At 42.2% G+C, this 14,478-nt stretch overlaps 2 protein-coding genes across 2 annotated transcripts in view; both read right to left on the minus strand.

Moving 5' to 3' along the window:
* Positions 1 to 104: 104 nt before the first annotated feature.
* The window catches only part of TMPRSS7 (transmembrane serine protease 7), a 91,696-nt gene continuing 77,322 nt past the window's right edge, over positions 105 to 14,478 (minus strand). The window contains exons 29-33 of the mRNA XM_030548553.1: positions 11,990 to 12,109; positions 7,497 to 7,680; positions 5,775 to 5,947; positions 2,961 to 3,097; positions 105 to 1,583 (exon numbers count right to left, since the gene is read on the minus strand). Of these exons, the coding sequence (XP_030404413.1) occupies positions 1,425 to 1,583; positions 2,961 to 3,097; positions 5,775 to 5,947; positions 7,497 to 7,680; positions 11,990 to 12,109 (773 nt within the window). The 3' untranslated portion in view covers positions 105 to 1,424. The remainder of the gene's footprint in view (positions 1,584 to 2,960; positions 3,098 to 5,774; positions 5,948 to 7,496; positions 7,681 to 11,989; positions 12,110 to 14,478) is intronic.
* LOC115660476 (suppressor of tumorigenicity 14 protein-like) overlaps positions 1,498 to 14,478 on the minus strand; it is a 31,809-nt gene continuing 18,828 nt past the window's right edge. Inside the window, exons 14-17 of the mRNA XM_030581950.1 lie at positions 11,990 to 12,109; positions 7,497 to 7,680; positions 5,840 to 5,947; positions 1,498 to 3,097 (exon numbers count right to left, since the gene is read on the minus strand). Coding sequence (XP_030437810.1) covers positions 3,067 to 3,097; positions 5,840 to 5,947; positions 7,497 to 7,680; positions 11,990 to 12,109 — 443 coding nt within the window. The 3' untranslated portion in view covers positions 1,498 to 3,066. The remainder of the gene's footprint in view (positions 3,098 to 5,839; positions 5,948 to 7,496; positions 7,681 to 11,989; positions 12,110 to 14,478) is intronic.

The following is a 14,478-nucleotide window of genomic DNA, read 5'->3' on the forward strand; positions in this document are numbered from 1 at the left end:
AGATCATCTAAAATAGATAATAGATTACTATTAAAATGTACTCCAATCTTTTTGGTTTGGAATATCATACGGACAAGTTTCTGTCTTTCTTTGTGTAGGAGATAATTCAAGATGACACTCTTATTGCAGTCTGAGACCCACAAAAGAATTAATTTGAATGTCTATTACCATAAGTAGCTAGCAACAGGTTTGTTCTCACAAAGTATAATCAGCTCATGAGAATGTGTTGTGATTATATAGTTTAACATTTGATAGCAGCTAGGGAGCTTGTGTGTGTGAAGTTTTGTTTGTACCAGACTGAAAAAGAATTCTCTCTCCATCTAATAGGTGCAGTTTCCTTTAGATTAACTGAACTGAGCTCCTCTTAATAAACTCAGCATTTTCTCCTGTTCTAGAATACCATCACTCTAAAGCCACCAATAATGGCATTTCAGTCTTTGCAAGTTTAGAGCCAGATCTTCAGGTTTAACGTGACTGATTTGTGCTACACTACTGATGATATTTGATCACATGTTTGCATAGGTGCTGGTACTAGGGATACTGGGGGTGCTGCCACAACCCCCGGCTTGAAGTGGTTTCCTTTATATACAGGGTCTATAGTTTGGTTCAAGAACTCTCAGCATCCCCACTATAAAAATTGTTCCAGCACCCCTGTATGCTTGTCTTAACCAGCCCAGGGAAGATCATGAGAAGCAAGCATTGGCGCATAGCTTAGTGTTATCTTTGGTCTTGAACGCCAAACACCCTTCCTACTGCTAACTTAACAAGGAGAGGGATCATGGCTACCCAAGTGGGAGAGAGTTTGGGGTACCCCTATATCACAACAAACCTGAGCTATGTTTTTGGCCTCTTCCAGCTATTAAAAACCATATTAAAAGGTAGAGCAGCCTGAGAGTTCCTCTAAACACAGCACAGGTGGGAGCAGTCCTGCGTAGCAGCACTATGAATGAAGGAGAGCTTTAACCCACCTTTGCACACCACCCTGACTTGCAGTTTGTGTATTTTGACCAGATGTGAGAAGTAGGCCCTTGATCCTGGCTGAAACCCCAACACATTGCATATGGAGAGTGTATGTATTTATATGTGTTGAGGCTGCAGAGGAGGAAAGAGGAGAGGAAATGAATTATCCAAACATCCAATAAGGTTTGATTGGAATTTGGCCCAAGGTTATAATCCATTCTTATTTCATTCAACCCTGTTTGTCCGTTTCTGGTGATGAAGACATTGAAGATGGAGAAAGTTACTTTCAGTTCAGACTGTTCCTGAAATGCGCAGAGAAGTTAACAACAATTTTAGGTCTTAAAAATATACATATATGAACTTCAGCACAAACATCTACAGTGTTTCCTTATGATATCATCATAAAAACATATTTCATGGTTTACTCCGGTAAAAACGGTGACTTTTTCCTTCTTCTAAGCGCATCAGTTTGTGTACTGACGAATCCAGTCATAAAGCTCTGTCACTTTTGTATATACACCAGGGCGGTTACGCCGAGCACATCCTTCACCCCAGCTGACAATGCCAGCAAGATACCATCTATTTCCCTTTCCGATGCAGGCCAATGGACCTCCAGAATCACCCTAAAGCAAAGGATACAATTCAGTCATTGCACACATTGCACTGTAAGAAGAAGATTATTGTCCATATGGACAATAGACACTTTCTCCCTCACATTATTATATTTTCTATTTCTGGACAGTGGCTGTACATTTGTTTATGCATCCAATTCATGTTGTAACATTTCATTACAACCAAGACGACTGAAGAATGCAAATTAATAGAACTAGGCTAGGAAGGATTAGATTTTTATTACTGAATGCTGGTAAATGTCAGTTTTACCATTACACCACAAACTGAAAAAAAAAATTTCCAGCAATAATAATTAAAATTTACAGATAAGCAGCATTTTTCTTTCTTTGCCTAAGAATTTATTAGCGTTTGATTTAAGGATCTTTACTTTGTGTGTTTTGATGTGTGATGTTGACAATTTGTTTAACTATTAGAAAGTTGTAACTTTTTGAATCTCAGTATCTACTGTTATTGCACAATTATTGTCCGACACTCTCCCCCCATAATGTCCCTAAGTGTATAAAAAATAAAAAATGCTTAAAACAAACATCAATATAATCCATCAAAATTATTTTAAAAAATGAAAATTTAATTCTGCCAGACCCAAATAGAACACAATGGCAGCAACAAGGGGATGCAAAGGAGAAGAGAAGAAGATGAATGGTGACTTACTTCTCTTCTGCCAATCATCCCATTGAACAAGCAGTTGGTTATAGAGCAGTACAAAGAGATGAAAAGAGGGAATTCCACCTTGACTAGCCCATGAGTTCAAGAATAAGAAATTCATCATTGAGATTCCACAAACAACCCTAACTCAAACTCCTTCATCCCTATATCCCTGTTCATCCAAAACCAGTGGCAGAACAATCTCAACACACTGGATCTTACCTATTGTTTTGAAAGGCAGCATGGGCAGTAGGTATCAAAGGCAGGAGAAGGCTGAGCCTCCTCAGCCTTGCATGGCCCCATCCATGCTCCACCCCAGGCCCCTTTCTGCTTCTCCATGCTCTTCTCCTCATAGCTAGTTCCCCAGAGTAGGACTGGGGCTAATGAGGGCCAGCCTGCACTGCCTGCCCAGCACACTGGGGGAAGGGAACATGCTTGCGTGGCCTGGAGCTGGGGAGGGCTCTGGGCTTCAGCAGGAGGGGCAGAGCCTTGGGCAGAAGGGGCAGGCCAGGCCAGGAGCTAGCCTTCCTGAGCCCATGATTCACCTGCCACCCATGTTTCAAAGGATGCAAGTATTGCCTGTCCAACTTACCTCCCTGATGTCATGTTACTAGTTAACCACATTTCCAAAACACTGTGCTCCATCACTGCATTAAAACCAAACATTCCTGATATACAAAGGAAATAAATAATGGTAGTTTTCCTACAGTTTTCACTTTTACCTGGCATGCATCAATGCCACCGTTAAGATTTCCAGCACACAGCATTCGAGATGTAATGAGATCATCATATAGCTTGTTGCAAATACTTTGATTAATTATTTTCACTTTAGCTTCTTGCAGTGTTTTGGCAAGGTAACCTAGAACAATATAAAATGTAACTTATGCCAGTTTTACAGTTCTGAGGAAAAAGCAGATACATCAAAAGGGAAGAATGTGTTTAGACTCTACCGAGCCTAAGGATTACTATGTACTGTAGCTTAAATTGCCCTTCCCCACAGCTTTTGAATGTTTGTTACTAATGCTGCTTTCGTATAAGGAGGGCAGGAAAGTTTACAACCCTCTGCCATTGTGCCTTCTTGCATTTCCTTAGCCCTTCCTTTGATAATGATCAGCTAAACTTTGAAGCAGAGGATGGCATGGAGATCTGCAGGAATTGTCAGTACAACATGCGACACTCACGCCAAAATTTAACAAGTTTTTTGTTTTGTTACATGCTTTGCCCTCAGTTGAGCTTTTTAATATTTCTGTATTATTTGCACTGACATTGTACCCAAAGACCCCTTCAGGTCCTATTGTTTGGTATCCTGCTGCTGCTTCTAGTAGAGAGGGAATTGGGGTGGAAGATGTGGATAAAAATAAACCTGCTTTGACTAGTTATAACTCCCAATGATAGTAGCTATTGCTAAATTGCACCATGGGCCAAATTTGGCACCCTACGGAACAACAAACTGGTGTAAGCTACAACTGTTTCACCGTCAATATCTTTCCTCTGTACCACAATTTGTACCACCAACCTGGACCTTTTTAGGGCTTTTGGAGGAATAGGGGGGTGTTAAGTGAAATTATGGGAGGGAAAGCTGTTCAAATATTTTAATTTTACAGTGTTATATACAAGTTTTATTGAAAAATTGACACTGTATAAATGGATTTTTTTAATATTATAACTTCACTTAAATTATATTTAGGTATAAATAATCATAGTCTTGGGGTCAGATGTTAGATGAAAAGTATGTTAAGAAAGCCAAAGATACCCTGGTAGATAAATTTGTGTCAAATGTAAAACCTTAGATTAGTGGTGGGCAACCTGCAGCCCATCAGGGTAATCCACTGGTGGGCTGCGAGACAGTTTTTTTACATTGACAGTCCACTGGCACAGCAGCCCACAGCTCACAGTGGCTGCATGTCACAATTCCCGGCCAATGAGAGCTGTGGGAAGCAGTGACCAGCATGTCCCTACGGCCTGTGCCGCTTCTTGCAGCTCCCATTGGCCGGGAACAGCTAACCGTGACCACTGGGAGCTGCAGGCAGTTGTGCCCATGGACGGTCAATGGAAACAAACTGTCTCGCAGCCCACTAGCAGATTACACTGACAGGCTGCAGGTTTCCCACCACTGCCTTAGATCATAATGCAATTTAAGAGATTAACTAAAAAACTGCCAGCTGGAAGTGCTTGAGTTCCAGTTCTGGATCAGACACAGACATCCTAGTTTGTGCTAGTCTCAACTTCTTTCCTATTTTTCTATTGTGACAAAGTTTCTCCTCTACCTTGGTGGGTCCTGCGCTTATTGGCTGATTTGCTTACCTCAGTGATCTTCCCCTCTGGTGGAACACACAGTCCAGGTCAACTCCTCCTGTGTCTGATCAGGAGTTGGGAGGTTTGGGGAGAACTCAGGCCCACCCTCTACTCCGGGTTCCAGCCCAGGGCCCTGTGGATTGCAGCTGTCTATAGTGCCTCCTGTAACAGCTGCATGACAGCTACAAATCCCTGGGCTACTTCCCCATGGCCTCCTCCAAACACCTTCTTTATCCTCACCACAGGACCTTCCTCCTGGTGTCTGATAATGCTTGTACTCCTTAGTCCTCCAGCAGCACACCCTCTCACTCTCAGCTCCTTGTGCCTCTTGCTCCCAGCTCCTCACACGCACACCACAAACTGAAGTGAGCTCCCTTTTAACCCAGGTGCCCTGATTGGCCTGCCTTAATTGATTATAGCAGCTTCTTGATTGGCTGCATGTGTTCTAATCAGCCTCTCTGCCTTAACTGTTTCCAGAAAGTTCCTGATTGTTCTGGAACCTTCCCTATTACCTTTATATCTGCCTTCTATCACTCTCCTGTAGCCATCTGGCCTGATCTTATCACACTATCTATAAATTCTTTGTACTGTATTGTATCGTACTGAAGTACTGTAGAAATTAAGTGAGCTGTATATGTGAGAAACAAGTGCTAATCCAGGGTAATTATCTTTCTAATGGCCTATGATAGTCTTCATTGCCTAGTGGCAGGACTCCTAATTGACCTAAACTATTTCAGCATGCCAGCATTAAGAAACTCCACAGATGTTCAGCTGCACCTGAGCCAAAACACTGAATTTGCTTTGACAAAGAAGAAATATTCTAGCTTTTAAAAAGACCTATGAAGTCAGGGGTTCTGAGAGGGTCACAAGGTGGTTCCATGGAGGTCATGAGCTGTCAGCTCACTGGGGTTGATAGCCCTGACCCCCCACACACATTCAATTAGACACACCCCTGCTTTTAATTTATAAGGAGCTTCAGAGTCAGAGGCTTGCTGTATGAAAAGGGTCACCAATACAAAAAGTTTGAAAACCATTGTGCTAAGTAAACCATGATAATATTAGTTTTTAGCATAATCACCTCACTCTTACAGTTTAAAATTAGAGTCAAACTTGCAAGAAACATATCCAGGAAATGAACATACTATTTTCTCTTAGGGCTCCCCAGCCAGTTACATAGCAGACAGTTCCATAAAAAAATACTCTAGGACTGCTGGGTAAACAAATGGGCTGTACCAGCTCACTGAAGAATACTGGTGTCTCCATTTCCAACAGGGCAATGTCATAGTCTGAGATATATTGGTCATACCGTGGATGGACAATAATCCTTTTGATTGATCTCATAGCTACATGATTGCTGTTTTTACTAATGATCCTTATGCCCATATACGCTTTCCAGCCAGAAGGCACAGAGTATCTGCAAAACAGACAACATTTATAAAATGATAATCATCATGATGCCAGGTTACTTAAGAGTTATTTACAATATTTTTATGAGAAATAGCAAAGTCAGTGGAGGAGCACAACATGAAATCAGTAGGACAGATACATCTCATTTTTATTTTAAGTAGCATATTGGTTTTGTGTTTTTGTTCATGGTTTCCAAAGGGATGCTTTCTGGGAGTAACATGACTAATACTTTGCACTTTTCATCCAAGGATCTTGAAGGACTTTGCATCAGTCACATGGGGATAACTTGCCTATCCTGTAGAGGACTGAAGCACAGATATGTTAAGCGACTTACCCAGGTCTCCCGAGTTAATGGCAGGGTTGGGACTCCCGGTCAGATTGAGCCCGTAATGATTGCTACAGTTCCAATTACATGGTGACCCCAATCATTTAAGCTTTCTTAAGAAAAAGTTTCTGCTCCTTCTGGTTGAGAACTAACACCACCATGGTCACTGCTGCACCAGCCAGCAAACCAACAGGAACAATAACTCCAACACATAAGCATATCCATTTCAATGCGGTACTGACTCTGAAACCTAATAATACTTTAAAGGCACATTATTCATAATTGCATCTGATAATCTATGCCTATTTTGTCCAATTTTTTGTATGCAAAGTGGGTAATTGTGCTTCCAAGTGGCCAATTAGATGTATAGCTACCCTTTTTCTGCACCTAATTGCAGTAATTACCTTGTACAAATCTGAAAAATCAAGGTTCCTAAATGTCAACATTGGCAATTTCTTTCATTACTTATTTTGGCAGAATTTTCAGCTGCTCAGATCATGTGGATGTAGTCTGAATGGAATATTGCCATTTTTATTCCCCATTATGACTCTTCTTGTGAACAGAACTCACCACTATGACTCTTGTTGTGAACAGAACCCAGAAGTTCTGAGTCCTGACTTCAGGTATTAGGCTTCAGGTATTTCATCTAGTCATCCAATTAAAATCAGGATGGACCACAGCTTGCTCCTAACTCCCATCTATGCACTCATTAGCTCGATAGGAGGATGGCATTTTAAACATAGAATGTGTACTTGGGATCCATCTACAGTTCAGGATTCCAGCTTTCCAAATCCCTCAGTGATGCTGCACATGAGTAATCTTGATGACACCTTTGCAGAATATTATGTGTCACCATGCCTGTCTTCACTACACCACTAGCCCCTATCCACCAGCCAGTTTCCATACTTTTCCACTGTTAGAGGTGCTCTAATCTTAATGGTTAGGAGTATTATTTTGGAAACATTTTTTTAAGCTGTGTTCACAACTAACTCCATGGTTCAACAGCAGGATATACTTTCTGGTTACAGTAGTGGTATAATTATTCTGGATACTTTATACTTTTGATTATTGGATGAAATGTACTTTGGGTCTACAAAACATACCAATTAGACCATGTGCACAGAACTATTCATTCAAAGCCACTATGCCAGCATCATGGATACATAAACTAAAGAAACTAAAACTGTGAAACTAAACAGTGTGTATACAGGTTGTATAATCCAGTGCTTACCTTATAGAATCAGAGTCCAGAAAACAATGGGCAGCAGATAACAGCCACCTATTTGAAACAACAGATGCACCACAGATATGGCCATACATTCCCATCTGCAAGCTTGCTTGCCAAGGCCACTTTCCAGATCTTGCATCTTCACCTCCAACAATTCTAGGTTTTTTTAACTGTATTCTTCCACAAGCTAATAAAGAAAGTATTGAACAGGAGGATTAAGATTTATATACACATAAGGCATTGGGCCATTTTACTTAGGTTTATGAATACTTGGCTCTTACACTGTGTTCTTCCAGCTGCAGATCACAAAGTGCTTCACAAAGAAATGTTAAATATCATCATTCCCATGTTACAAATGAGATGCAGTGACTGCAAGGCAGGGACAGGACCTCAAGGAATCTATTTTGAAGCACATGGAAGAGAGGAAGGTGATCAGGAAGAGTCAACATGGATTCACCAAGGGTAAGTCATGCCTGACCAAGCTGATTGCCTTCTATGATGAGATAACTGGCTCTGTGGATATGGGGAAAGTGGTGGGATGTGGTATACCTTGACTTTAGTGAAGCTTTTGATATGGTATCCCACTGTATTCTTGCCAGCAAGTTAAAAAAAGTATGGATTGGATGAATGGACAATAAGGTGGACAGAAAGCTGGTTAAATCATCAGGCTCAACGGATAGCAATCAACAACTCAGTGTCTAGTTGGCAGTCGGTATCAACTGGAGTGCCTCAAGGATCAGTCCTGGGGCCAGTTTTGTTCAACATCTTCATTAATGATCTAGATGATGGGATGGACTGCACCCTCAGCAAGTCTGTGGATGACACTAAGCTGCAGGGAGAGGTAGATATGCTGGAGGGTAGGGACAGGGTCCAGAGTGATGTAGACAAATTGGAGGATTGGGCCAAAAGAAATCTGATGAGGTTCAACAAGGACAAGTGCAGAGTCCTGTACATAGGACCAAAGAATGCTGTGCACTGCTACAGGCTGGGGGACCAACTGGCTAAGATGCAGCTCTGCAGAAAAGGACCTAGGGATTACAGTGGATGAGAAGCTGGATATGAGTCTGCAGTGTGTCCTTGTTGCCAAGAAGGCAAATGGCATATTGGGCTGCATTAGCAGGAGCACTGCCAGCAGATCGAGGGAAGTGATTTTTCCTCTCTATTCGGCACTGGTGAGGCCACATCTGGAGTACTGCCTCCAGTTTTTGGGCCCTCACCACAGAAAGGATGTGGACAAATTGGAGAGAGTCCAGAAGAGGGCAAAGAAAATGATTGGGGAGCTGGAGCACATGACTTACGAGGAAAGGCTGAGGGACCTGGGTTTCTTTAGTCTGCAGAAGAGAAGAGTGAGGGGGTATTTGATAGCAGCCTTCAACTACCTGAAGGGGGTTCCAAAGAAGATGGAGCTCGGCTGTTCTCAGTGGTGGCATATGACAGAACAAGGAACAATGGTCTCAAGTTGCAGTGGGGGAGGTCTAGGTTGCATATTAGGAAAAAGTATTTCACTAGGAGGGTGGTGAAGCACTAGAATGGGTTACCCTAGGGAGGTGGTGGAATCTCTATCCTTAATGGTTTTTACGGCCTGTCTTGACAAAGCCCTGGCTGGGATGATTTAGTTGGGGATTGGTCCTGCTTTGAGCAGGGGATTGGACTAGATGACCTCCTGAGGTCCCTTCCAACCCTGATAGTCTATGATTCTATGACAGAGCCAGAAATTGAACTCGTGTCTACTGATCCTACCCCAGTGTTCTATCCAAGCTAAGGTACAAAGTCAATGCTCTTGATAATACTAAAACCACTATTTTTACAGAAATTACAGGTAAGATCTTACTTAAAAGGAAGTTTTAATATCATATTTACTTTTCACCACATGTGACTTCTTTACTTTTTTTTTTTTAACTTCACTCAGCATGAACAGTGATCCCAGACACGTCAGTTTCACTCAGTGCAGTATTTTAATAAGTGTCACTTTCTGGGCATCCACAACTGGACCAAGATTATTGTATGTGGAGAGATTGTATGTAAAGCAGAGAAAGATGTAAAGGAAATGTTTTCATATAAATATTATCAAGGAATTATTTTTATTCATATGAGGTTTTAGAAATCCTATCAGTGACTAAAGTGAAATCCCTGCAAGTTGCATGGGCCCTTTTTAAAGACACCATAATAGAGGCCCAACTTCAATGCATACCCCAAATTAAGAAACACAGTAAAAGAACTAAAAAGAGCCACCGTGGCTTAACAACCATGTAAAAGAAGCAGTGAGAGATAAAAAGACTTCCTTTAAAAAGTGGAAGTCAAATCCTAGTGAGGCAAATAGAAAGGAGCACAAACACTGCCAGCTTAAGTGCAAGAGTGTAATAAGAAAAGCCAAAGAGGAGTTTGAAGAACGGCTAGCCAAAAACTCCAAAGGTAATAACAAAATGTTTTTTAAGTACATCAGAAGCATGAAGACTGCTAAACAACCAGTGGGGCCCCTTGACAATCGAAATATGAAAGGTGCGCTTAAAGTCATTGCGGAGAAACTAAATGGATTCTTTGCTTCAGTCTTCACGGCTGAGGATGTTAGGGAGATTCCCAAACCTGAACTGGCTTTTGTAGGTGACAAATCTGAGGAACTGTCACAGATTGAAGTGTCACTAGAGAAGGTTTTGGAATTAATTGATAAACTCAACATTAACAAGTCACCGGGACCAGATGGCATTCACCCAAGAGTTCTGAAAGAACTCAAATGTGAAGTTGCGGAACTATTAACTAAGGTTCGTAACCTGTCCTTTAAATCAGCTTCGGTACCCAATGACTGGAAGTTAGCTAATGTAACGCCAATATTTAAAAAGGGCTCTAGAGGTGATCCCGGCAATTACAGACCGGTAAGTCTAACATCGGTACTGGGCAAATTAGTTGAAACAATAGTTAAGAATAAAATTGTCAGACACATAGAAAAACAAACTGTTGAGCAATAGTCAACATGGTTTCTGTAAAGGGAAATTGTGTCTTACTAATCTGTTAGAGTTCTTTGAAGGGGTCAACAAACATATGGACAAGGGGGATCCAGTGGACATAGTGTACTTAGATTTCCAGAAAGCCTTTGACAAGGTCCCTCACCAAAGGCTTTTTCATAAATTAAGCTGTCATGGGATAAAAGGGAAGGTCCTTTCATGGACTGAGAACTGGCTAAAAGATAGGGAACAAAGGGTAGGAATTAATGGTAAATTCTCAGAATGGAGAGGGGTAACTAGTGGTGTTCCCCAAGGGTCAGTCCTAGGACCAATCCTATTCAATTTATTCATAAATGATCAGGAGAAAGGCGTAAACAGTGAGGTGGCAAAGTTTGCAGATGACACTAAACTACTCAAGATAGTTAAGACCAAAGCAGGTTGTGAAGAACTTCAAAAAGATCTCACAAAACTAAGTGATTGGGCAACAAAATGGCAAATGAAATTTAATGTGGATAAATGTAAAGTAATTCACATTGGAAAAAATAACCCCAACTATACATACAATATGATGGGGTCTAATTTAGCTACAATGAGTCAGGGAAAAGATCTTGGCATCATCGTGGATAGTTCTCTGAAGATGTCCACACAGTGTGCAGTGGTGGTCAAAAAAGCAAACAAGATGTTAGGAATCATTAAAAAGGGGATAGAGAATAAGACTGAGAATATATTATTGCCCTTATATAAATCCATGGTACACCCACACCTCGAATACTGTGTACAGATGTGGTCTCCTCACCTCAAAAAAGATATTCTAGCACTAGAAAAGGTGCAGAAAAGGGCAACTAAAATGATTAGGAGTTTGGAGAGGGTCCCATACCAGAAAAGATTAAAGAGGCTAGGCCTCTTTAGCTTGGAAAAGAGGAGACTAAGGGGGGATATGATAGAGGTATATAAAATCATGAGTGATAGAGAAAGTGGATAAGGAAAAGTTATTTAATTATTCCCATAATACAAGAACTAGAGGTCACCAAATGAAATTAATAGGTAGTAGGTTTAAAACAAATAAAAGGAAGTTCTTCTTCACACAGCGCACAGTCAACTTGTGGAACTCCTTACCTGAGGAGGTTGTGAAGGCTGGGACTATAACATTGTTTAAAAGGAAACTGGATAAATTCATGGTGGCTAAGTCCATAAATGGCTATTAGCCAGGAAGGGTAAAGAATGGTGGGACTATTGAAGGAAGGTTCAACTAAAGCCCTGGGTTGGGCTAAGTTCATCAGAGGATGGAGATGGATGGCAGGAGAGAGATCACTTGATCATTGCCTGTTAGTTTCACTCCCTCTGGGGCACGTGGCATTGGCCACTGTCGGTAGACAGATACTGGGCTAGATGGACCTTTGGTCTGACCCGGTACGGCCGTTCTTATGTTCTTATTAAATACTGTATATACTAAATTTGACCCAAATACATAAATATATATTTAAGTTTACTGCAATAATTCACTCATGAATTAACTTTCATTTAAAATGTATTTCAAATGAATTAAACTTCACATACCACAATTCATTTCATCAGAGCCATCTCCACAGTCTCTTATTCCATCACATTCTGGGTTTGGTTTTGTGGGGCATTTTCCATTCAGGCATTTATATGCATATGAAGAACAACTTTTATAGGCTGAAAGAAAACATGGCCGAGGTAAAAAAAATGGAGTATAGGGCAAACCAAGTTCGATATAACGTAGTCTCACCTATAACTCGGTGAGATTTTTATCTCCTGAGGACAGCGTTATATTAGGGTAGAGGTGTAATGAATATACATTTTTTTGTGCAAGTCTAGCAATTTGGATGGATATAGAGAGAGAGAGTAAAGTAATAAGTTTTACATCAATGAAACAGTGAGTTGTCTGGAGACTTGTGATTTCATTTGGTTATACTGTGGAATCCCATTCCAGAAAGCACTACTTTCATCTAAGATGTTACTCTCACACATTCTTATAAGCCAAAAAGGTATACTGTTAACACACTCATTTTGTATTCTAAAGCTTCCTCCACATTACTGAAGGACACAGGAGACATGTTTGGATTCTGAGACTAGGGCTTACTTTGGTATGTTAAAAAAAAACACCCTATATTTTATAGCCAATTTCTCACAAGGCAGTTTTAAATGAACAATTTACTTCAGATTAATAGTCATACAGAGATTGCAACTCAGATACCTAAAAAAAAAAACAACAACAAAAAGAAATTTACCCAACCATAATTAAGGACTCTAGCATTTCCCTCAGCCTGCAGAGAGTCTGTGATCTTTCATTTATGGCAGAAACAAGTGACTCTCTTCTAACGATCTGTATCTCTTTATGGTGGCTCCTGTTATGGGATACACCCCTAACCACTGGTAGAAAGGCTAGAGCCAGTTAGACATGCCTGAAGGACATGCTCCACCTGGGGAAGGGGAGTTTAAAATGGTGAAATTGACCATAGAATGGGGGGGGAGGAGTGGGGAGGAGTTTGCTCACACTGCTAGGGACTTCCAGTATCAAGGGGAACCCAGCCCATGGCTTTGGCTAGCCTTTCCTCCTTCCCTTTGCCCCTTTTGGCTGGTGCAGACTGACAATATGAGCCTGATGCAAGCAAGGAGCCCTAAAAGGCTGCTTCCCACCTGTTACCTGTGGTAGGACCCAGGGTCCTGGGTAAGTGAACTGTAATTAGACTCTGAGAATACCCCTGGAGTGAGATAAACTCCCAGTGGGAGGAGTGAGATTCCCCAGGAGGGAGGCTCCCACAGGAGACCCAAGGGCAAGAGACCCAATGACACTAAGGCTAAGCCCAGGCTGAGGGTCGGCTGACCACAACTGAGGGAGAAGGCAGGCATGAAGCCTTCACCTGATACAAGACCCTGAGACAGAAACAGATTCCATACCAGCCCTTTCAGTGAGGGCTTCAACTGCGATAGAGCTGGTGTAAATGGATAGCGAATGGATAGCGAAATGGCAATAGCAGCAAGCCAACTACCAACAGCAATTCCAGCAGCCAATGTTGCAGCACTGGATGTCCCAGCAGCAGCTGTTGCAGGAGGTTGTATCCAGCAGCCCGAGTTCCAGAGGGACTTTCTGTAACAGTCAAGACACCCCCACCCCAAACTCCTGCACAGGGAAGCCCCGAAGCGTCCAATCCCAGAGCTCTGCCAACTGCAACATTAAGTAAGCTGGGCCCTAACAACAATCCTGAGGCATTCCGAACCACAGCTGAGAGGGTGGTGCTGTTCTCTCAATGGTCTCTGGAACTTTGGGACTTAGTTTTAGCTCCATGCAATGATGAGAGAGGCACAGTTGGCCTTCTGCAACCTTGACCCAGAACAGCAGCACTTTAATGCAGAGATGTACCACAAAGGGGCAGGTGCCTGATGGTGGTGCACTGAATACAGAGCATTGCTGGTGGTAGCTGCACCCAGGAAAGTGCTCTGAGACAGTCCAGGATGCAGAGTTTGTATCCATACTTCCAGCAAGGGGCCGGGAGTGGGTGCTCCAGCATCACCCCAAGTAATTTTCAGACATGGTGCAGCTGACGGGTCACCATATATGGGACTGTGCAGCCTCTGCCCACTAGCCTACTAGGGCCACTCATGGTGCTATATGCCTGCCAGCAGTTACTGAATCCGAGGCATGACAGAAAACCTGTACAAATACCAGCCCAGTGACCCAAGCTACCCACACGGAGAGGGCAAGACCCCAACATTACACGGAGGCAAGCTTTTGTATGGTCAATTCCATCACAAAGATTTACACTTACCCAATGACAAAGGTGGCTGAGCTGTTAGAGTGGTTGGGCCTAGCGTGATACCTCAGCATGGATGACCTTACAAACCGCTATTGGCAGATCCCCTGGTCTCCATCCTCCCAGGAAGAGAACGTGTTCAACCCCCTTTGGCCATTTCCATTTTAAAACCATGCCATTTGGCCTCCAAAGGGGGTGCCAGAAACTTTCCAACACCTTTTGAATCGTATCCTCGGACACCACCACCACCACCACCACCACGCTGGGGCT

This window comes from Gopherus evgoodei, chromosome 1 (genome assembly GCF_007399415.2).
Source record: "Gopherus evgoodei ecotype Sinaloan lineage chromosome 1, rGopEvg1_v1.p, whole genome shotgun sequence".
In the NCBI taxonomy this organism is placed as follows: domain Eukaryota; kingdom Metazoa; phylum Chordata; order Testudines; family Testudinidae; genus Gopherus; species Gopherus evgoodei.